The 22,762-nt window shown below is 37.3% G+C and overlaps 3 protein-coding genes across 10 annotated transcripts in view; 1 reads left to right on the top strand and 2 right to left on the bottom strand.

Annotated features, from left to right (window-relative positions):
• The window catches only part of LOC107273136, a 10,854-nt gene extending 7,525 nt beyond the window's left edge, over nucleotides 1-3,329 (bottom strand). Inside the window, exon 1 of the mRNA XM_025090424.1 lies at nucleotides 2,501-3,329. The gene's annotated coding sequence lies outside the window, so the exon portion shown is untranslated. The remainder of the gene's footprint in view (nucleotides 1-2,500) is intronic.
• LOC107273125 (calcium-binding mitochondrial carrier protein Aralar1) overlaps nucleotides 1-13,530 on the top strand; it is a 19,174-nt gene extending 5,644 nt beyond the window's left edge. For 2 of the 8 annotated variants that reach the window (XM_015750967.1, XM_015750971.2), the window contains exons 2-18: nucleotides 5,725-5,781; nucleotides 6,107-6,249; nucleotides 6,397-6,512; nucleotides 6,589-6,728; nucleotides 6,804-6,950; nucleotides 7,235-7,376; nucleotides 7,581-7,674; nucleotides 8,009-8,044; nucleotides 8,320-8,410; nucleotides 8,534-8,609; nucleotides 8,695-8,813; nucleotides 8,889-9,059; nucleotides 9,152-9,292; nucleotides 9,385-9,579; nucleotides 9,654-9,756; nucleotides 10,493-10,583; nucleotides 11,619-13,530. In XM_015750967.1, coding sequence (XP_015606453.1) covers nucleotides 5,725-5,781; nucleotides 6,107-6,249; nucleotides 6,397-6,512; nucleotides 6,589-6,728; nucleotides 6,804-6,950; nucleotides 7,235-7,376; nucleotides 7,581-7,674; nucleotides 8,009-8,044; nucleotides 8,320-8,410; nucleotides 8,534-8,609; nucleotides 8,695-8,813; nucleotides 8,889-9,059; nucleotides 9,152-9,292; nucleotides 9,385-9,579; nucleotides 9,654-9,756; nucleotides 10,493-10,583; nucleotides 11,619-11,790 — 2,034 coding nt within the window. In that variant the 3' untranslated portion in view covers nucleotides 11,791-13,530. Of the gene's footprint in view, nucleotides 1-17; nucleotides 605-686; nucleotides 706-3,352; nucleotides 3,616-3,846; nucleotides 3,928-5,724; nucleotides 5,782-6,106; nucleotides 6,286-6,396; nucleotides 6,513-6,588; nucleotides 6,729-6,803; nucleotides 6,951-7,234; nucleotides 7,377-7,580; nucleotides 7,675-8,008; nucleotides 8,045-8,319; nucleotides 8,411-8,533; nucleotides 8,610-8,694; nucleotides 8,814-8,888; nucleotides 9,060-9,151; nucleotides 9,293-9,384; nucleotides 9,580-9,653; nucleotides 9,757-10,492; nucleotides 10,584-11,618 lie in introns of those variants that run through there. The other 6 variants (XM_015750968.2, XM_015750974.1, XM_015750969.2 and 3 more) reach the window with 6 other exon arrangements.
• LOC107273116 lies at nucleotides 13,517-22,762 on the bottom strand. The gene is made up of 13 exons (XM_015750954.2): nucleotides 21,872-22,762; nucleotides 19,723-19,844; nucleotides 19,468-19,549; nucleotides 18,339-18,499; nucleotides 17,976-18,076; nucleotides 17,729-17,823; nucleotides 17,494-17,535; nucleotides 16,254-16,349; nucleotides 16,025-16,146; nucleotides 14,638-14,725; nucleotides 14,361-14,524; nucleotides 14,118-14,215; nucleotides 13,517-14,036 (listed from the first exon to the last, which is right to left on the bottom strand). Exons 1-13 carry the CDS (start codon nucleotides 22,194-22,196, stop codon nucleotides 13,709-13,711), a joined length of 1,824 nt encoding a protein of 607 aa, XP_015606440.1. The 5' UTR covers nucleotides 22,197-22,762; the 3' UTR covers nucleotides 13,517-13,708.

The following is a 22,762-nucleotide window of genomic DNA, read 5'->3' as shown; positions in this document are numbered from 1 at the left end:
CCCCTCCCGCCCTCTCTCATTCTATTCTCTCATCTCTCCATCGCCCTCTCCCAGTAGCCGCTCGACTCCCTCTTCTTCGCTCTCTCGCTATCCCGGAGCCAGTGCCACCCAGATTCGCGAGGTTCACTCCGGTAGCCGTTATATCGGGGCTTCCTGTTGTGCACCTACTCCCGTTAAGTCGTCATTCAGTCGTCAGGTCGGGGACCTCATTCAGACTCGTTAAAGTTTCCCTGGCAAACGCGAATCTCGAGCCGTCATTGAATCTTCGTTACCCTGAAATAATAAGTACAAGCTGGAGTTCGTCGGAGTACTGGAAAGTACTGGAAAAAGCAGTCATTGTTTTTTAAGAAAATCTTTACAACGTTGAATTAAGGATCTAGATTTTTTTTTCACGACATTAAAGTGCTTTCAAGCGAAACAGTGCCCGTGGCGTGATCGATTGACTAAATTATAATTTTATCGATTCCAATAAAGCGAAAGTATATCGATCGACGATTCGAATGCTACGAAGATTTACCGACTGCTAGATGAGCGGTTGACCTGCTGATTCGGCTGTTACGTAAGAAGAAGGAAAATGCTGGGGCACGGTAGCGTCCCTCAAGAGGTCAGTCTTCTCTTAGGGATGGAAGGTGGAGGTCGAGTCGGTTACGAAGGTCACCTTGAGAAATTTATTTTCTCGACTTGACACTGATATTTCGTTGATTGGTACTTTTTTTTTTTATATTGAAATTTTATGCAATTTTTTTATTCATTGAAAATTCGGTAATATTTTTAATGCAATTTTATTTACGAACTTTTATTGCACTTTTCGTTCTCGTTTTTTCTAAGTCGATCGTACATTTGCGTTTTATGACTGGTGAATGGGATTTTCTTTTTTTGTGAATATTATACGTTTTTGGATTTTTATTGAAGTTTTTTTTTAGGTAGGGTGAATGTTAAATTTACAGTTAGGATTTAGTGCCGTGGACTATTGAAATTTGTTTTTTGGAAATACTTTGTCGGACTTGGATATTTCCTCGTGGTTATTAATACTGTGTACTATGTGTAATGCACGGGAAGTATTTGGGAATACGCGTGTCGAGTGATTATTGACAGCTAGTTTTGATCGAATTTTGGAACAGTGATTTAGAATTTTGGTATTGATCTGAGCATCGAAATTTTTACTGGCTCGAGATCGAAAATTTATAAATGAATTTTATTATTCGTGCGAATAGCGATAATTTAGCGAATGGGTAACTCGAGGAATGGATACTGAATTTTCCCATTTTTATATGGAGGTTTGTGGGATATGAAAAATTGGAATATTAATGTAACGTGGCTTATTATTGGATACGTATCGAGAGTCTAATAATTTGTATTGTTTTTCACGGCTATCGTGATTTTCATTAAAATATACAAAACCAGATGATCCTTATCGATACTCTAACGATCGTTCTAAAAATATAAAATAATCCGTGCTATGAGGTGAAAATCCTTAAGCCGCAGTCATGGGCTGCCGTCCAGTTTTCCTAGACGTTTGGCCCTCGGCTATTTGTGCTAACGTGCCGACTGCGTAACGCACGTTACATTAGTCTTTCGATAGTGACGTTAACGTAACGTACGTCAAGCCCGTAGTAAAATTTCCCGTTGCCAATATTTTTTGCCAAGGATAGCAAATGATTTTCTATTGATTTACAATGGTTCGGCACGAGTTACTTTTGGCCAAGTAAACTATTGACAATACAAAATTGTACTATCGGAAGTTACGTGAGAGAATTTTTTTTTGACTTCCATAAGAATTGATCGGCTTTCTGAACGGGCTGTATGGGAATTCAGTTGGTCCGGATCACTGAGCAAGGTTGAATGATAGTGCGTAGATCAATTCGAAAGTCACTTGTTACACGTGACGAAGATACGAGTACTGACAGTAGCAATGAACTTGAACTCGAAATTAATATTCAAGAGCACCGTTCAGATTCATTCAGTACTTAGTCGTTTTGTTCATCTTCGGTCACGACCACATAGAACATATATGTAGAAGTGTTGCCACGTATAAAATGGGATGTGTGCATGTAAAATTTTGTGTACGTAATTTAAAACAAGTGGCTAACCTTAATTGGAATAAAATTCATAGGAAATATATCAACTTCCGGTTGTAAATTTTTCATTAACCTGTAACACGAGCTACGTAAACACCTATGGATTTTTTTTACACTGCGATATATAAAAAAAAATGATTATATTTTCTGACAAAATTTTTTTTCCACATAAATTTACATTCAGAACATCAAGTAGTCGCGTTATACTGAAACCCACTGATAAGATCGTGTCAAGTTTTCTTAAATTTGATAGTCATGTGCGTCATCCCAAGCAGCGACTGAAAAGACACTACTGACCATAACAACGGTACAAAATATAAGCATCGGCAAAGACAACAAATATTTCATGCAGTAAATTTGAATCGTTAAATTTTTTTGCAAGAAAATATTTTTTTCTTGTATTTCATATTTCAATTACTCACCTAAAATATGTAAGGTAACTAATCGCCAAGTCGTCTCTTCCAAGAAAAATGTAGAGTCCACATGTAAATCATAATTCGTTTGCACTATCGATAAAATCGATCAGTATACTAATTCGATCTAAAGACAACGTTATTAATTGTCACGGATTAATATATTTCCATTTGACACATGGCGCGAGGTTCAATGATATATCCGTGTAAGAAGTTATCATTCCGTCCGTCACGACAGATTTTATCAGTTTAAATTTCGATTTCGAATAAAAAATATAATTTCTCTTTAATTAAATATTTTTATAATAAAAATTATACAACGCTCTACAAGTAGTTAGAAAATTTTAGTTTTATATAAAATTATGTATCAGCACTTTGACACAGTGTAGTCGTTAATTACAGTGACAATTAAGACCGGTTTACTAATAAGCACTTTGTATTTTCAGTGTGAACATTGACGTCGCGTAGGAAACATAGGTATAAAATTTGATATCCAGAGCTACAACTCGTATTGATTATTCTTCGCAATCTATGCAAAAACGGTATTCGATATTACGCAACAAGTGCCTCTTTAGCATTTTAAAGAATCCGCCAATAAGAATCGCAGCGAAAAGCCGTAATTTTTGAACGATATCGCTAATCAGCGACGAGCGAGTGGGAGATGGAATAAATATCGACGAAAGAAGACGGATCTACGAGCAAACAAGCTTAACGGACAAAGAAAGAAAGCGTCGGCGCGATAGCAGAAATGTCGGTTAGAATCACGTGAAAATTCACGAGTCCCTCTTGCGAGGGAGAAGGGATAGAAGATGGCGGGGACGATTGAAGAAGAGAGGGGAGCTAACCAAGGAAAAAGAAGTGACCGGCGCGGCGGCGACGGGAGCGAGGAAAACTAATCGTCTCCGGCGCTGTCGCTATATGGAAACTGAGTCTAGTCTCGTTGTAACGTCCGTGCATGTAACGCGCATCCACGACTCGGGATTTCTGTTCCTGTTAATGAACATTCCGGCCACTGTACGCGTACGCGATTACACCACGTGTAAAACGAGTGTCCTCGTCACCTTCGCCGTTGACGTCCACAGAAGACACGCCCGTCGCTTCCGGCCACGATGCCATATACCAGAGTACGTGATAAATTCTTATAGGAATTGTTTTATACGCTACATGAAAACTCGCCATCTCGATGGTTTCTGACCTTTTCTTGAGCTTTGTTACCCTTTATTGGATTTTATTGCACGACAGTGCTGCCACACCTTTCAACAGGTCACAGATGGCCTTGCCTGACATATATAGGTATATGTTTGATACTGTGATTCAACGTACACGTGTTACCGCATTCGAGGATCGGAAGTGCAGCCACGTGGACTAGCACATATGTGAATCTCTCCCCTCTATCGTTGATGCAGTTATTAGTTCGTCCTTAGAGAGTGAGAACGGTAGGCTAAACTCTAGTGGGTCACTGGAGCAAACTTTGGTCTCCCTTCCGATACTTTTGGCCTGGAGTGTTCTTGGAGTGTTAGCCTTGCACTTCGTAAATGTGCTTGTGGGTGGTTACGTCACTTTGACGCATTGCTCCAACGGCAGGAGGATAGATTCGATTGTTTTGTGTGATTCTTATTGATTTAATTTATGGGAATTATATTTTTCTACAGAAATTTCATGCTATTGAATATTATACTGTGGCTGTTGCATCAGTGATTATATACACCACGGAATGTGGTGACAAGGCTATAATTTTGAACTGCAATTAATTTAACGATTTCGTTGTGGTTGTTGCTTCTCGTTATAGACGATTTTTTTTGTTTAATTATATTGGAATACATGTGTTCCAAGCCTCTGCATATTGTCAATTATGCTTCTACGATCCGTTAATCTATTTTTATTTACTTCATTATCTCGCAACGTCATTGATGTCGGATTAATCCCTAACCCGTACTTGTACACTTAAATAGATTTTGTTACATGGCTATTTCTTTATATCGTTTGATCATTCTATATCTTAACCTAGGAGCAGTTAGGTTAGGACCTCTTTAATATAAGAGTTTAAAGGTTATGCGCCCATATCGATTTTATTGAATCGCTTCTGCAGTTATTAAATACTGGCGATGTCACCGTCTTCAAAACTATTCTTAACTCTGGGTTAAGGTTATGTTCCAGGTCGATATTCATGACCCGCCTAACCGTTCGGGAATTAGTTCACGTGAACTTTTCAAATAATGAAAATAACCTGAAAATTACGTATTTTTTGGACGTATATAAAATTTACTTTGTAATTTGACAAAACTGCGTCGATCATCCATATCTTCATTGTTGAACAAAAACAGATTGAAATTGATTTTTAAAAAAACCCAAGTCGTCCCAGAGACCGACGGTTGATACGCGAAGTTGATTTAACTCTTTTCTCAATTTATTGCCTTGAATGCACGCGAAGGAAATTATATATTCCCATAATATCGCACTGTGCACTGGAATCTAAAATTGTACTTTGTTATGATTGATGCTTAAGTTCAAATTTTATTTCGTGTATTACAGCGATTTGACGCATTGCAGGGCAATTGTAATTGCTGTAGAAACTAATGGAAAATTCATTACTTATCTGGGAGTGTCTGATAATTCTGAATGAACGATTATATTAACGAACTATATAACGTAACGTGTTACGTAACGTTTTATGACAAACTTAACTCATTCTCAGACTTAAATACATAATACATTTTGTGGTATTATATATGAGAATGAACTATACGTATTACCTATTTTATCACGTTTACAGAACTTTGTACAGAGGATAGATGATATAGCTTGACTTCATGTGAATCAAAATTAATCGAATTATCGCTACTTTGCAAACTGAGTTTAAGAATGATTTATATTTTTTTCCTCCAAAACTTTGTATTAAACAAATTTTATTATTATTATTTTCTAATGTAATTGTGAAACCGTGCACAGGAGAGCTAGCTCAAAATTCATTATGAAGCTCTTATTATTGTATATCTTGTACTTGTCTATTTGTATGGTGCCGTTTATCTGGTTGTCATGACGCCCTTGTCTCCTGATAAAAATGATACCGATAATTATTATAATGATTCAGGGTCATCAAAGTTTATTCTTAATAGGCAAAAAATGATAGTACAAGTTTTAAATATTCTCAAGAAAATTTTTAAGTACTTTTTAGGCGCAATCACAAGAAACCCAAAAAACTGTTCAGGCATTAATAAAATTGTTTGTTTCAGGGTTCTGGATATCTGAAGCGTGCGAACAGTGATCGCCTCCATGAAATATTTAATCAGGTATTTAAAAGTTTCGTTAAATATTTTCCAAAAGATCATTTTGCTTGTCCTATCTGATAACAAGTATCAGTGGTCCATTATGAGGATAATAAGCAATGATAATAATTTTTCGTTATCGTGCAATGAATTAATTTTCCCGTAGGTAAGCATTTGAATGATTAATTTAAAAAAGTTTCTACCATACACGCACGAAGAGCTGTATATTAATTTTTGAAGAAAAATCTACGTTTAACTTCAAAATGTATTAACTCTCTGTGATACAGTGTAATTAACGTTAATGCTCGTATCACAATTTTTTAATTGCACTCGTGCACTCTGATTGCAGTATGCGACGCACGAGAAGAATGGCGAGAAGTTCATGACCCCTGCTGACTTCGTGCGGTCTTACCTTGGCCTTTATACGAATACCGATTACAATCCCGACTCGGTCAAGCTGCTTGCTGCCATCGTTGATACCAGCAAAGATGGGTGAGTCCTGGTGGGCATCTGTAAAATCCAAGGAATGTAAATATACAAAAACAAAAGATTACCAGACAGATTAGGCATAATTGCCTTTTTACTTAAATATACATTAATTGAAGTTAAAGGGATTTCAAAACTTTTTTTCTTTTACAGCCTCATCTCCTTTACCGAGTTTCAAGCCTTCGAGGGGCTGCTTTGCGTACCGGATGCCCTTTATAGGACAGCTTTTCAGCTGTTCGATACTAATGGAAATGGAATGGTTGCATTTGGTAGCTACTTGCCTTTATTTCTTGGACACCATTTATCATCTTATTCCTCCTACTAAATGGCCCATTGACATTTCAGACGAGTTCGCTGAGGTGATGAAGAAAACCGTACTGCATCAGAGGATGCCGTTTAACATGGATAGCGATTTCATTAAATTATATTTTGGCAAGGATAAGAAGAGACTTATTACGTATGCCGAATTCAGTCAGTTTCTTCATGTGAGCTTTTGACCATTTTTTAATAGACTCTTGTCATTGTATCTGGCGATGTTTGAGGTTCTATACTTCTTTCAGGATTTTCATGAGGAATACGCAACGGAAGCTTTTAGAAAATTTGATAAGGACGGCGAAGGATTCATCTCGGCTGTAGACTTCCAGGATATAATGCTTAGTATTAAGAGTCATCTGCTCACTAAGGAAGTTAAAGAGAATCTTTCTGCTGTAAGTGTCAATATGAATTATATAATAGTATTAAGGGTCAGTCCAAGTATTCGATATAGGATCAGTTTAATATTTGTTAACGCATTCTACACGAATCACGAGAATTTTATGTGGTTTCTGTTTTAACGCTTGAGACGAGATCACGAGAGTTGTTGGATTTTCATTGTCGTCATACCTGACCCCCTGGGTACAATTAGGAATAAAATGATTAATCCACAATGTGTTAAATGTTAAAACATTAATTATCTTGATCAAATACAATGGTTTTGTTTGCCTTATTTCAGGTTGTACATGCTAGTCAGACTGGAAAGAAAGTTAGTTTTCCTTACTTCATGGCGTTCCTTTCTCTGCTCAACAATATGGAGCTTATCAAGCGTATCTACCTGAATGCAACAAATGGTCACAGGAATCAGGAAGTAACCAAAGGTGCGTCAGTACGTTTTTCTTAAGGCACGTATCCTCAGTGATGATACTGCTTATTATACTTTGCCTTGTTTACAGGTATTACATAAATAAATTTAAAAAATCAAATACTCATATGCGTTTCATAAGTAATTATCTGAACTGTTACAAAGTATATCTACTCGGGATTCATTATTGTCACGTAATAACGCAATTATGTTTCTACAGAGGAATTTCTTCATTCCGCACAAATGATGTCGCAAATAACACCGTTGGAAGTGAATATACTTTTTGAACTTTGCGACCTTCTTCATCAGACCGGGTGAGTGCCTCTTGTGCGGAAGAAAAAGTACGGTCATCAATCAACCGCTGAATCGAATTTACATTGATCAAGCAATCGCAAAAGAGAACTCGGTTCGATATTAAGAAATTTGCTTAGAGCTTTTGTCTATTCATTTTCTTTTAGATCGTTTTACACGTATTTGAACGAACTCGAAATAGGCTGATCATCACTAAGTTATCATATGTGTCCGATGAGTCATTCACTGGTTTTCATGCTTATAAATCTGATACGCATTACACTGCTTCCACATTTGGTCGGCATTTAACACTATACTGAGAATACCTGTTTACGTTGTTTACGCTGCACGGATCAGGTCTACGGATGATCCTGAGGCGGATACGCGGTTGGGGTGCGTCTTTGTATTTCAGAATATCTCGTGCTAGAAATATGTCGCACGCACGTTAACAGATTTCTTACCATGCTAGGATCTACTTGAGGAAGATTTTATTTGAAGATCAGTAACAAAATTATACAATCGGACATATTCGAGAAAAAAAATACTTCTCAAGCGCCATATATATTTTTTAATAATTTCGCAATATGGGATTACATTATGACATTCTCTTTCTATAAAAATTATTTTCATGACTTGTTATTGAAATTGGATTTTTTTACGCGTTACAGAAAAATCGTGTACAACGATCTCGTGGTGATTACACCGGAACAGTATTTCAGGCAGATCACAAAGCGTCTTGCGGAAATCAAAGCAGTATCGGTGAGTTCAATGAGTAAAAAAAAAAAAGTATAAATCAGTTTTTTATTATGTGAATTTATACAGCTGGTAATATCCGTTAACTTTTTGTTATAAGGTATTCAATTTGTTTTTCATTGTATTTAGAGTCCCGAAGAGCGTGGAGTTATCGTTCAAATTTTGGAAAGCGGATACAGATTTGCTCTCGGTTCCGTTGGAGGAGGTGCGTCAAAAATGAATTTGATTATAAATTTGAAAATTTTGTAAACAAGTTAATCATTGCTCTAACGGAAGTTACTTTGTTTCAGCTGTGGGCGCCACGGCCGTGTATCCCATCGATCTTGTGAAAACCCGAATGCAGAATCAGAGAACGGGGTCATTCATTGGCGAACTTATGTACAGAAACAGTTTTGACTGTTGCAAAAAGGTTGGAATCGAAAAGTCTCACGAGAAGACTGCTCCTGCATCGTTAATAATGAAGCTGGTCCATTGCGTTTGACAGGTTATTCGTCATGAGGGTTTTTTCGGATTATATCGAGGATTGGTTCCCCAATTAATGGGTGTCGCTCCCGAGAAAGCCATTAAGCTCACAGTCAATGACTTCGTGCGAGATAAATTCATGGACAAAAAAGGAAATATTCTCCTTTACGGTGAAATTATCTCAGGAGCTTGCGTAAGTGACGTCATTAACTGTTATCCTTATCTGCCCTTCGTTACTATCCGACCATGAAACAAGTTGAATATTTTATTTTATTTTTTTTCCAGGCCGGAGGATCTCAAGTCATATTCACAAATCCCCTGGAGATTGTTAAGATTCGGCTGCAGGTTGCTGGAGAAATTGCTGGCGGTTCCAAAGTCAGAGCGTGGTCGGTTGTCAAGGAATTAGGGATCTTTGGACTGTACAAGGTATGTTATTTGAAATTTGAAGTATTCAATTGTCAAGCTTTTTTGTCATTAACAAATATATCCTCTTCGACAATCCAATTTCTTTATTTCAGGGTGCCCGAGCTTGTTTCCTACGTGATGTACCATTCAGTGCTATTTATTTTCCCATGTATGCTCATACGAAAGCGAAAATGGCCGACGAGGGCGGATATAACACACCTATTTCTCTACTTCTTTCCGGTGCCATTGCTGGTGTTCCTGCAGCTGCATTGGTCACACCTGCAGACGTCATTAAGACTAGGTTACAGGTAATTCAATCTCTTCCATATCACCTCTTTAACGTTCTATAGAAAAATCCATACAATTATTATTGCTATTGTAGGTCGTTGCGAGGGAAGGTCAAACCACCTACAACGGCTTAATGGACTGCGCGCGTAAAATCTACAAGGAAGAAGGTGCCAGGGCATTCTGGAAAGGCGCAACAGGTACGCTTTTTATCAAGCAACGTCACTATGTCAAGATCCTTTTATCATACCGATACAGAATTTTCGAGCAAACTGGAATCCATGTCATTGCACTCTACGACCTTCGTTACCGATTATCTCTGACCTTTGAAGTCTATCATCTTTTCGGTTTGAGATAAACTGTCGTCTCTCGACAGGGACAACGTATCGCATCACTCATTGACTTGGCTCGAAGTGCCTCAAAACTATTTAGAACATCCTTAGAAATACTAGTAGTATTGAGCTCTTAGAATTTTAAATTTTTAAATTAATGACAGTCAGTAATATATTCTGTGATGTTCGATTGCATGCGGACGGTTCACACCGTCGCATCATTCGGCATCTTTCTTCCTCCCTTATATGATCCGGAGACTTACTCATCAGTAAGTACACAAGTTCCCCAAATTCTTCTCACTTTTCATGACGTCCGTGTGCAGAGTGGTCATCGAGTTAATCATCTGTGCTTCTTACTTATTATCTAATTGGTCCCGCACGTCGACCGTACTACTGTGAACGAAGTACTAGGAAGATTTTTTTAATTACTAATTACAATGACAATTATTATTTTTACTATACTATTAGTCATTACGAAATCGTCACGTTGTATCTGCGTGCGAAATTCCCCTTGCGAATATAACCATTGGGGGAGAAATTGTTGCTCGACTCACCTATAACTTCCATGAAATAATCTCACGTTTATTAATGAACTATTTTACAGCTCGAGTCTTCAGATCTTCACCTCAATTCGGCGTGACACTCTTCACCTACGAATTACTGCAGCGATTGTTATTCGTCGACTTTGGAGGATCGTAAGTACATCGCATCGCGTCGCAATGCCAGCGAGCGAAGAGAATCTCGATCTATATGGCGCTTTGTGCTTTCTGGGATGAAGCTTTAAAATAATCCTCGCACAATCCTGGTTTGAACTAGACGTCGCTATACTAACATCCGGCTATCGGTCTCTGGTCATTAACTTTTAGATAATGGGTATATAGTTCTTAACGACTTTGAAAGTATTTCACTTGGATCATTAATACATATGTTAGAGTGATATTGTAGGAAAAATATGAGACCTATGTAGATCCGAAAAAATCGGCTTCCCGCTTTCTAGAGGTTAATCCAAAAAGCTTTTGACTTCTGTCAAAATTATCTTTTACTAACTAGGAAATATTAATTTTTTTTTTCTAATCAGTCAGAATACTCTATTTTCAGCTAATGTTTTTCTTGCATTTTATCCTAACAAAGCTAATACAGATTATTTCACTAATCCATGATATCCTCTCGTGGACCTGTAGAGACTACATGGTAATGCAACTGCGCTTTGAAAAAATTGCATAACAATGCTACGCAGTTGACCCACATAGGCAAAGCTACAGCTACGAACATGCTTATATCTTTACACTACGAATGAACTATGGCGAGCAAGGGTAGTTAGACTTGTGTCCCTTAAAAGAATTGTATGTCAGTTTATGTAACCATATTTGAAAAATGGCTTAACGACAAACACCCTCGTTAAACTAGACTATGCCATCATAGTAGAATTAGTGCCTTATAGAAGTTCATATTTTCCCATTAAACAAAGGCACAAGAACGTTCTTTAGTACTTATGTAGCCTTGAAGTATCGTCACAACCAAATTGTGAACGACCTGCACCGAAGCTGAAGATCGGCAGAGTGCTGCATCAGGCGTGACCCATGTGAGATGAAAGAGTAACGTGAAAGGATTCCGTAGAAGAAAAACTGTTAAAGCCCAAAGCAAATAGTACAAGACAAAAAGCGCTCCAGTTCGTGACGCTTTATCAATTGGCAAGAGAACAAATTAACGAGAGTTGGTATTATTTACAGTCGACCTAGCGGCTCCGAGCAGAAGGTGCCCGCCATGGGAGTGGCAGATGAGATCCGATCCACCAATCCAGATCACATTGGTGGCTACCAGGTAGCTCTGCCCATCTTCATGGGTATCGAGACCAAATTTGGTCTTGCCCTACCCAGGTTCCAGGCTCTCACTGGAAAGTAAGAAGGTCATCGCTAGACGCAGCTAGAAGCTATAGGATGCTTGTAGCGACCCCTTCAGTCAGATAAAAATGCGCATACACAATCTACGAATCAGCGATCCGGTCATGAGGCGACTATTTTGAGACAACTTTTTTTACTTTGTTTGCGATATTTTTTTTTTGAAAATTAAGCGCATCGTCAAAACTTTATCGGTCTGTGTCAACGTTATCAAATGTGAGAAATTATTGTAAGGTTGACGAAACGCTTCGTTCTGTATATATGGTAGCCATTATCGTTTTCGATATAGGTTCGTCTGACGTTACAAAAAGAACTATGCTTGGACATACGTTTGGCCTCCGTGAGATAAGACCTTTTTTTTATTTTGAGGTATTACCGTAAAAAAGGTTTAAAGAAAAAGATGGTAATAGGAAAGATAAAGAAAATCGAGGATTCATAATATAGACGGTTGATCCACGTGACTATATATAAGTTCATGCTCATGTATTACTTTTTTTTGAAAAATTGTAATTCCACGTGGCCATATCGTAGAATTGATTGAAATATTTCTTTGTGCGATTCTTTGTTTGCGTAATGCGAGAGCGAATCTTTGTGATTGTGACTGATAACTGTAAATAGCAAGATTCAATGAACATTCAGGTTTTATGTGTTAGTACGCAGTAAGGCACAAAGAAGTAAAATGAAAAATAATTTTTAAACACTTAAGCAGCAAACACAAATTGCTGTTTATGCCAGGTCGAATCATAATGTTAAATTCGATCGATAGAATTTGAAGTTTTTTTACCTGTGTATCTTTGATCAGTTGCCATACTATATTGCTATTGACCGATCATTTTGAATTTAAATATAAAGAAGGGGTTCGTTACATTCTAGCCATCAATTCATCGGGTTCAGTGATTCTACTCGTAGATAAATGTACATACAATACATAATATATATATTTAATATATATATTATATATATTATAAATATGAGAAAAAATGAAATATACATACATTTTACAACTACAAGTTCAGAAATCCGTCGCGAGCGCGAAGAGCTCGGAGTCACCTTTTGTTTTTATACGTGACTATAAATATTTAATCTCGACACACCTCACCTCGTGTTACTTAGGCTAATTATTTCAAATTAAATACTCTCGACATCAAACTACTGAGGATACCTGCTAAATGAACCGTCAGCTTCCGGTCGCAGAGTCCTTGACCAGTCGAACGTCTGGAATTCTTAGATAAAAATGATGGTACATTCAATGCGCCATCTTGTCACGGTCGATGTTTCTTTTCGAAGTGCGCATGCGCCGTTTTTAAAAATGCGCAACTCGAACAACAGACAGCGACTGGGCAATTGCACAAAGTAAACTAATTATTGAGATAATCTATTTTACAAAGCTTCACAAGAGATTCATACTATATCGATAATACATAGTACGCATATGTAACAATTGACGGATATCGTGTCTATTGACGAAATTCAATCTCTGGCGCAAACGTAATCGCGTCGCGTAACTCTTATAACCATTACGATACAAGAACGGCGGAACTATAAACGCTAAAAAGATAGATAACGTCACCATTATCAATATCTCAAAACTGTCTTTTACCAAATGTTATCAAACGTGATAATTTAGATTTACCTCAAATGCAAACTGTGAAGATATAAATACATTTAAATCAAGCCCCACTTGTGAATATCTATGCTACTCCAGGCATATATTTTAAAATAAGAATAAATATTATTTAAGTGACCTGCACTGGGTTTCTTGTATTTCTCTTTTTACATTTACCTCTGCTATATACTAGGTGTATTTAATTTTAGTATTTCATCGACGTGCATCAATGTCTCTACACGTACAATACAAAGACTGACTACTGTTTTATTTAATACTCTTATTGCAATAACCAATCTTATCGATACTTAGAGATTTAGTGTAATCGACAGTATAATGTCTCGTAATAAAATGTATTCGCTATCGTCGCTAGTCTCATAGTCCAAAGAATCGTTATAGTTTTCCATCGTTTCGTCGAATTTACGTCGATTAGACGTACAGGAACTCGATGGCGTTTTCTTGAGGTCTGATAAGGGTAAGAGAATTTTAGTATAAAATTGAACAAAATTTCTTTTCTTTCTACCAAAAGAAGTTCCTTCAAAATCGTACCGCACAGATGAGGAAATTTTTTGGATAATACAAAATTACGCGGACACCTTCGTTTCTTTCCGACGTTATACGGCTTCTTGTTCAAATAATTTCCTCTGTATGAAAAACAAAGCCATTAAAAGTCATAGTTATAGCATGGACAAAATAATGTTAATGGATACGGAAATGATACTTACGCGGGTCCGTAATTACAGACGTGTAATTTATACACAATATTATTTTTTCTATATCGAGAATATCCACAACCAACTAGATAAGTATCTGCCCAAGCGATCTGTGAAATTCATATGCATTAAAGAATTGCATAAAGTAATTAATTTTTTAAATTTCATTCGATTTTATCAACATAACCTTAATCTTTGTGTATCATGTGTAATTATGAATAATATTGAAAAGTTACTTTCAATCGTTTACTGCACCTGTGTATAGTGGCCAGTGCTTGGTGGTTTCCTATCGTATGGTCTGAATTTGTAATCAGTGTATTCGTTAAACCAACTTTGTATATGTTGTCGAAATTCCATATAGCGTGTAGACTGTCCTCTGATTTTTGTCAGACCGATGTTTTGACCGACTGGAAATCTCGCTATTTGACATATTGTGAATTATCATTATATAAGGCTTAATCGAGAAACCGGTATTAATTTTTATTACGTCATTTATAATTAGTTGATATATTAAATAATTTTATATACACACCAACTTTTATGTCTCTTGGATTGCTGTGTCGAAACGTACAACGATTCGCCCAAGCTTGAGCTCTACTCGCCAATTCGTCATCCCAATACTGTATGACGATTGATTGTTAATATACGAAATATATTTAATAAGGAAAATTCTCTTAGGATGTATTTTTTTCGTAGGACAATTTATGTAAATTATATTTTAATTAAATCGCATCGGAGACTCTATTGTAATTTCTTATTCGGTATTAATCTACACTTTATTCGGTCAGTCGTAACTTTATGTTTCATCGAAAGATAATCGATATCTATTGAGTGCATTTGAATCTGGCGCTTAATTTAAAATCTATTTTCATTGGGATTTGGGAATTGCTAATTTATGGAGGGGGGCCCTTAGGGCTCGTTCCCTAGCGGCGAATTCCGGCTCCTACAGTTACGTTTCGAGCGTCTTAGCTAGTGTCCGTGCCAAGTGTTATCTCGAACCTTGTGAAATTAATCAGCAATCGAAGGAAAGAAGCCAGTGCCGAAACCATAATCGAGCGAAGGAAGGAAGGACAGGCCTCCGCAGATTACGTTCCCGTTAGATTTGGTGAGTACCTTTTTCGCTATCAGAATTTTAGAAATGTTTTGCGAATCTGAAATAATATCCGTCTTGTCTCGAAGGCAATTTTCTTGCTTACCGGGACTGACTATCGTTTCAATCCCCCAAGTAAAAGGACGATAGTGCCGGATACCATGTGTCATGTAGACTTTTTTTGTAAAATTATCTTTTATCTCGATGTATCGTAATCAGTGGTCATTTTCTTTAACTTGGCACTATGGAACTGTCGTGTAATTTCTAAGCTACCGACTATCTTCTCGACTACGAAGCTTTTAGGACCCCTGTTTCTGCTGCTTGGTTGTCTTCCGGTGAAGGAAATTTTGTTGTATTTGTTTAATTATATTTTCTCTTTTCTATCTTTTCTCGTGGTATGCTAAATCTTAGTTCCCTTCTTTTTTTGGATAATCCCTCGGCTTTCCAGCCAGCGTTTTGCGCGGTTTACCCCCTCAGCGTGACCATCGGCCTTATAACGCTCGAATTATCGATGGCGTACCCCAAATTAATTTTTCGCAAGATCTTCGCACCTTGGTAGATCTCGCTCCCGTTATATTGGATCCTATCAAACTTATTCTCGCGGCCTAACGTGAAAATTCTCTATTTTAAAAGCTCTGTAAACTTATGAACGGCTTGTCTGTCACTTTTCGCTCGCTTTCTTACTCTGTCTCTCGTATTTCTGTTCCTATCCTCGCCCAGCCTTTCGCATGCCACGACGTTCTCCCAGGTGAGCTAACCTCTGAATCGACCGTATTGTGGAGCTTTCGTCGACCGCTCGATTTTCGGAATAATGTCGCAATACACCTACCATTTTACGCATATTCGAGGCAGGTGGTTGATTGGCTACGCGACCTTTCGCTACCTTTTCGCGCAATTGATTATGAGTATTAACAATATCTTGTATAACGTCACACGTTATACCACCAGTTTCTGAAATAATGAAATTTCACGTATAAACGTAAATCGCGAGAAACGCACCTGAAGTTGGTTCCAGGATAGAAATGAAATACAACTCCGTATTTTAAAATCCATCTTACCCAATACTTCAACATGAGGATAAAAGACTTCCCCAAGGATTCTCGTAGCAATAAAGTCCAACGTTACCAAAGACAAACAAATTTTTTTAATCATATTTATTTATTTCCAACTATATAAATACTTCAAAATGTACGGCCGATGGTACAAACTTCCTTCGTTACTATCAGGTGCTATCGGACAGTTCCACTTATTAAATTTCTTCACAAAGCCTACAAAACTTCTTTGTCACAATGCTCGCTCGACGATTCAACACTACACTTCTCACTCTCAGAGCTTTTACATCGTGTCTTCCTAATTAACGTACATACAATCGTCGTACAATTTTCCGGCATTCGTCAGGCGGTAAATTGTGCGCCAGTGCCGCCATCTGCACTTTGAATTACGATACGTTACGCCGGACTACATTACACAGTCGCGCCACCTGCACCAGTTTATAGCGTCCGTGTTCTCGACACATCACGCTTAGATCGTTGAAAAAATAATAAACGATAACGGGCAAAGCAGTCGGAACGAAAGAATCTCAATTCAATTCGCCATATACAAAGACCCCTCGCAAATCTACTGATACTTTTCGCACGATCTTCTTTCACCGGGAACGGAACTTTTCAAATCTCATTAGACGTTGCTCTCCTGTGAGAAAGGATATGTATTTTCTTGCCATAGTGACGTTACCGCGTACAGTGTATCTATTACCTATATCTAAATATTGTACTGTACTACTTATAAGATATACAATACACGTGTAATATGTATTATCACATGATGCTATAACTAGTACTCTGTCTAGCTGTTTACCTAAAGTTGCGACATTTTAAACAAATTTAGCTTCGAGGCAACTTTTTATCTTTAGCATACCTGTCATCTGCAGCTGTACTGTCTCTTGGTGACTTGTGCACGAATCTCAATAACTTTATACAACTTTAATATTTCACTTCGCATATTAATTCGACCGTGCATGGAGATTTACGTATATGATTAAATAGATTACTAAACTAGTGGACTAGAAGTGCGTTTACAATTACCGTGATTACTCGAGCACGGTCTACCTTAGATTACAATTGTCTTATATTACTTAAGTACAATTTGCTAATTCGGCTTTTTTTTGTTTCTATATACTACGTCATTTTCCTCGGTTTAAATCTTGACCGGACACGTCGTTCCCCTTATCAGTGGACAGCCGAAAAATTAATTCCATTATCATTTGCTAATGATCGTTGTCGAGGAACTTTGGAAATTAACCATACGCGCATTGCGCACCCAAATGATAGTATCCTCCTTGAGCTGTAATTATAAAATTTAATATTAATTATATTTGTTGTTACAAATGAAAATCGAATCAAATTGACACGTAACAAGGCATAGAGAAATTGAATTTTATCCAATCTTCGAGTATTAGATATGTTCTGACGTATCTTACACGCTTTTCATGCAATAATTCTTAATCGATCATCAATTAACTTTTTTTAATACTCACAGCAAAGTCCAGAATATTTATTCGAGTAGGACATTCCATAATTTCCACAGGCTGGTTGTCCGGATTGATAAGGCTGATAACCAAGGACATTACCACTGTTGAAAAAAATCATAAAAAAAAAAAATTTAATCGATTTTCTTCGGGTATCGCAATGCGGGTACGAGTAACATTAACGCAAGGGCTTGATTAAAGATTTTTGAGTACGTCAGTGTAATAATGATAGGTATTAAAAAAAAATGTTATTCACCTTGGTCCGTAATTGCATACGTAGTTTTTCGTGTAACCGCGGGCGGGGTCATAATAAAATGAAAATCCACAACCCAGAAGGTGAGTGTCACCCCAAACGAGCTGAAAATTGATTAGAAAAAGTCTTATGAAAGATAATTGAATAAAATTCAATTTTCACCTATAATTTCTTAAGGAGTATATAATTTTGAAAATATCTCATAATAATTCTGACACGGATATCAATGATATCTGGTGAATGAATTAATTTATAATTGCTTGAAAAATCTTTAAATTTACAATCAGTCTTAAACTAACAATGCTCTTTATTGACAATAACCGAGCAATGGTTTTTTTGCTTTATTATTGATTAACTTTAGCTTGCCTGTGTATAGTGACCTGTAGCTCGACTAAAGCCAGCATGATAATGTTGAACTTCGTTGAACCAGCCTGAAATTTGTCGCCTCCAATTGGGTTCCCCATCGTAAGGCCCAGGGGGCCTTGTCGTCCAAGTTCGAGCAATGTTCTGTCCTACTGCGAACCTTCCTAGAATCAATTAATTTGAACGATCAATCAATTATCAATTAACGAGGTACACGTGCCATAACTCATCAGTGTAAAAGTCAAACTGGAGCACGAGATACTGAGAACTTTCTGAGAAATTTAACGATTGCCTTGATTGAGAAAAAAATTTTTTTTTTTTTTCAAATTCAATCAAGCAGTCCCCACCGAGTAACTCAGACTAACACGAGGCTAAGTTACAGCGAGGATCGAACGAGCGTATAAGAAGTTTATCTAAATTTTTGAAAATAATATGCAATTTTTTTCTCTCCGTGCAATCATTGCCGCAGTTGTTGAAAAATGGAGAGAAAAAATTGTAGAAAAAATCAAAAGTTTGTTTTCCTGCAATTAAGGAAACTTATATAAGCATCGTATTTTTCCCCAGGACACCAGAACGAAATACATTATTTTTTGGAAAGTTACAATATGGGATGGTCACCGGGATTTCTTAATGGAAAAATTATAACTCAGCTTCAAAGCCTTAATTATAACTCTTGTCTAATTTCTATTTTACTTCGAAATAACCGGGAACGCATTGTCACACGATGCTGCGATTCATTCTCTTATAATTATCGTGTAATCGAAACTCCGAGTATCAGTTGATCATCGTGCAGTTGACGAGCTGCGATTAAAAAGTCAGCGCGAAATATATTTCAATGATTAACCACGAAAAAGGTCAGTTATGTCAAAACGGGTTATAAAATAACCGTTATAAAAATCAGGTACTGTCAGTGCTTATTTAAATATAAATTCACTCGTTTTTCATTTTTTATTGAAAAATAAAAATATCACCTCAAATTAATTTAATACCCAGACTCCTTTATATTTTCAGACTTTTTGGCATTTTAATTTAATCAGACTCCCCGCTGGCTAACTGTGATTTCTTATAGAGATTATTTCAAACGAGTTTCCACTCACTACACTATTACTTTCATGGTTCAATATATACTTACGGACATTTCGCGAATTGTCATGGGATTCGCCACAGCGATCAGCCCATTTCTGTGCAGCAGCGGCCAATTCGTCGTCCCATACCTTAAAAAAAAAAAAATCATCAGTCACTTCATCGGGACTATTGACAGTATAAATTTTATAAATAAAAAGAGTCATTCGATAATTCTAAATCGACATAACCAATTTCACGTATAATGTCTTAACGTTTCGTAAAATGAAATTTTTCATCGTGACAGTCAATACACATAAGTTACCATTTCCATCATATTGGCAGCTCCAGGCTGTCCATTAATCCTTCCCAGTGCTACCAATTGTCTCAGACGATTATGTTCGTCGAGAATGGTCTGTTTGTCTTGGCAAGACATACCTCCGGCACCTGGATTAAATAAAGCAAAAAAAATAATAGAATTTTTAATAAAATTTGTTTTCCACCTACCAATGTTATTCCTAAGCACAGTCACTGTATCTAGACGTACGGACGGTATAGCTAACCGTGACAGTACAATGGATTCGATTAAAGCCTGTAGTTACGGTTGATCCGATTGCGGAAACAAGCCTTGAATAATTGGACTGTTTCGGGTCGAAAGCGCATAAGCATGTCTTCCAAAATTCAAACACGAATTAGCCATATTTCTGTTGATTGCCGGGAATCACGATATCACACGAGACGCCAAATATCTCATAGTCACATCGATCGTTGTCAACCGTTAAGATCACAAGCCGAAAATAGATATTCGGCTCGATTCGTGGGTGTCGAACGAGCCAGTGGCTAAGGATCGCATGTGATTATGAAATCCACCTTGAAATTGAGGATAGTCAAGTTTTTTTAGCTCGTCAATGGCACGCGCCGCATATTTTATTTATCGACACGAGGATCCGATTGGCTGCCGAGAATATATATTTTTTTCCCACAACGGACGATTCTCCCGTAAATCAAAGGCATAAGCTGCTTTAACGGTTCTTATGCAACGACGAGTCGCGCGACTGGCATCGCTCGATGAGATATGCGAGATATTTTGAGTGATTTTTTTTAACCTTAAAAAGACGTAAAAAAATTATGCCAAATACAGGTTCGCTGTCACGCGAGATACTTTCAGTCGATTTCTTCGTGTACCTGCGCACTTATTTTTCACCGCGAAATTCGAACAATGTCGTGTATTGGATATACGGATTGAATTAATTGAACGGCGACAATACCGGAAATCGCATGCCGAGCCCATCTAATTTCCGGTAGAGAAAAGTTTTGACGGTTTTCGTCATTAGCTACTCATAATGGGGAATGGTGCGCTGTCGTCGCTTGGCCCTCTGTCGGCAGTTTCCGGAAGTTTTAGGATCGCGGCTACTTTGGTTTATAACAATTAATACTCGTCGAGCTCAAAATAACTTGAGCTGTTTGTTCAGGGGTGTTGATAAAAATTTAAACAAAATTTTTTTTTCCTTTTCTAATGTTTCAAATCGAAAAATGGAGAAATTCACGAAGTCTGGAAGTGATGTGTTTGAATACTTTTTTTTTTTAACTTTTTTTTTCTCTTTTCGCCAATGCTCGTTTCAACGCGAATTTATGATATTTCCATTTTATGCAAATGACTGCCAGTGCCAAAAATATAATATCGATTGGCATGCAAACTGCAGAATTTATGAATCATTGGATAAGTACGCTCGTTTACTCATTTCTTTTTTTCTGCCGTTGCACGTGTTTTCTAATGTGCACGTGGTCACTATTGATATAGCTATATGTATATATACGAAGTCGCGTGCTTTTTTTTTTAAGTGATCGTTAGTATCATATCGCTTGATGGAATGATGGTTATATATGTAGATAAGTGTACAAAGTATTGCACTGATATCTTGGATAAGAATAAATTACGTTTTTATTAATTGTCGATTAAAAATTAAATAATGATAAAATTTAAGTAATGAAAGTAAATAATAAAATGTCGGTCTAATGTTTAATTTTAATACTTGGCAAAATTCTACATGGAAATACATCGACAGAAAACGTATAATTGGATATTGAAAAATAATAGAAGAATTAATTGTAAGTTTAATTGGTCAACGAAATCGAATATTTATATCATAAATGGTAAGTGCTTTGTTGAATTTTATTAATGTAAAATCCACATAACATTTTCTTCGTTCTCTCTCTACAGTTATATTGCAAATATTTTCGTTTCGCCTATATTTTCTTTGCACAGCAATATGAGTGCGCGGATAATAATAATAATATGCGTTACAGGCAAATCGATACAGTTTTTCGTTAATATAAACAAATCGACAACCAATAGCAATTTCCATGTAATTCGTCGCTTTCGTTAAAGTCAAAATCCCACAGAACCCCTCCCTCTCGCGTAAGTCTACAAAATAAGGTAATAAATAAAAAAGAAGATTACAAAAAATACTCACGCAGCATTGTCTTTCCAGCACAGGAAGCTGACCCATCGATAAACGAAAATACGCCAATAATCGCTAAAAAGCTTAATTCTCGAGCGAGAACGCTAAACGAAATCATTTTGACAATAATATCTTTCCTTAAGGTCAAAGAATATATAAAATCGGCGATAAAAGAAAAAAAGGCCATACACGCGTAGTCCGGCGATTTTGAATAAAATCGATAAAGTATATTGGATCTCTCAAGCCGAAAGTCCGTTCGAAAGATGATTCGCGAATCCAAAGGAAAAGTGCGGGAGCCGATCCTCAGGTGGAGGCAAACTAATAGTCGGCCAAGCATCTCCCATGGTTTTATATTCACTATGAAACACACGTTGACGTGTAGATGTCAAGGTGATTACTGGTGGGTGTGTGTAATGGTGTTATGGAGGGAGTAGAAGTCACAGGGTGCTGTCGACAGGGGAGGCAGCACTGGTGGTATCACGACTGGTAGCATTGGTCTCACTGTCGATGACCATGATGGCACCGTGGAGGTTGAGTAACTGCTGATGTTCCTAGTGAATGCCTTTGCAGATCCCCCAGTTCTTGTTCGACAGACACGACCACCGGCACTTCCGACAGATCGAAGAGTGTCAAAAGTCTGTGAAAGAGAGAGAGAGAGAGAGAGAGAGAGGACTGGACAGAGTGAACTTGCTGAGAGAGAAGGGAACAGAGAGAGATAGAGCCTGGCAGAAAGGAGATAGTCAAAAGTTGCCATAGGAGAGAGGAGAACAGATCCGTGATTCATGTAGGACAAACACGTGTGTCTGCGACGGCCGATCAAAAGCCGCACGCGTGCCTTTCCACGATCTTGGGCGATTTAATTCGCCAGCACCGAAATGACTTTTAGGTTATATACTCACACGA

This window comes from Cephus cinctus, unplaced genomic scaffold (genome assembly GCF_000341935.2).
Source record: "Cephus cinctus unplaced genomic scaffold, Ccin1 Ccin1_scaffold1399, whole genome shotgun sequence".
NCBI lineage: Eukaryota > Metazoa > Arthropoda > Insecta > Hymenoptera > Cephidae > Cephus > Cephus cinctus.
This window is presented reverse-complemented; position numbering and strand designations above follow the sequence as displayed.

Bases quoted from the DNA above. Each gene is read 5' to 3' on its own strand.
- LOC107273116 (XM_015750954.2), bottom strand. From the start codon at position 22,196: ATGCTTGGCCGACTATTAGTTTGCCTCCACCTGAGGATCGGCTCCCGC. The intron at 19,550-19,722 runs GTAACTTATGTG...TTTTTTTTTAAG, and splicing joins CTGCCAATATGATGGAAATG to GTATGGGACGACGAATTGGC. The intron at 14,525-14,637 runs GTGTGTATATAA...TATGTCAAATAG, and splicing joins TCCAAGAGACATAAAAGTTG to CGAGATTTCCAGTCGGTCAA.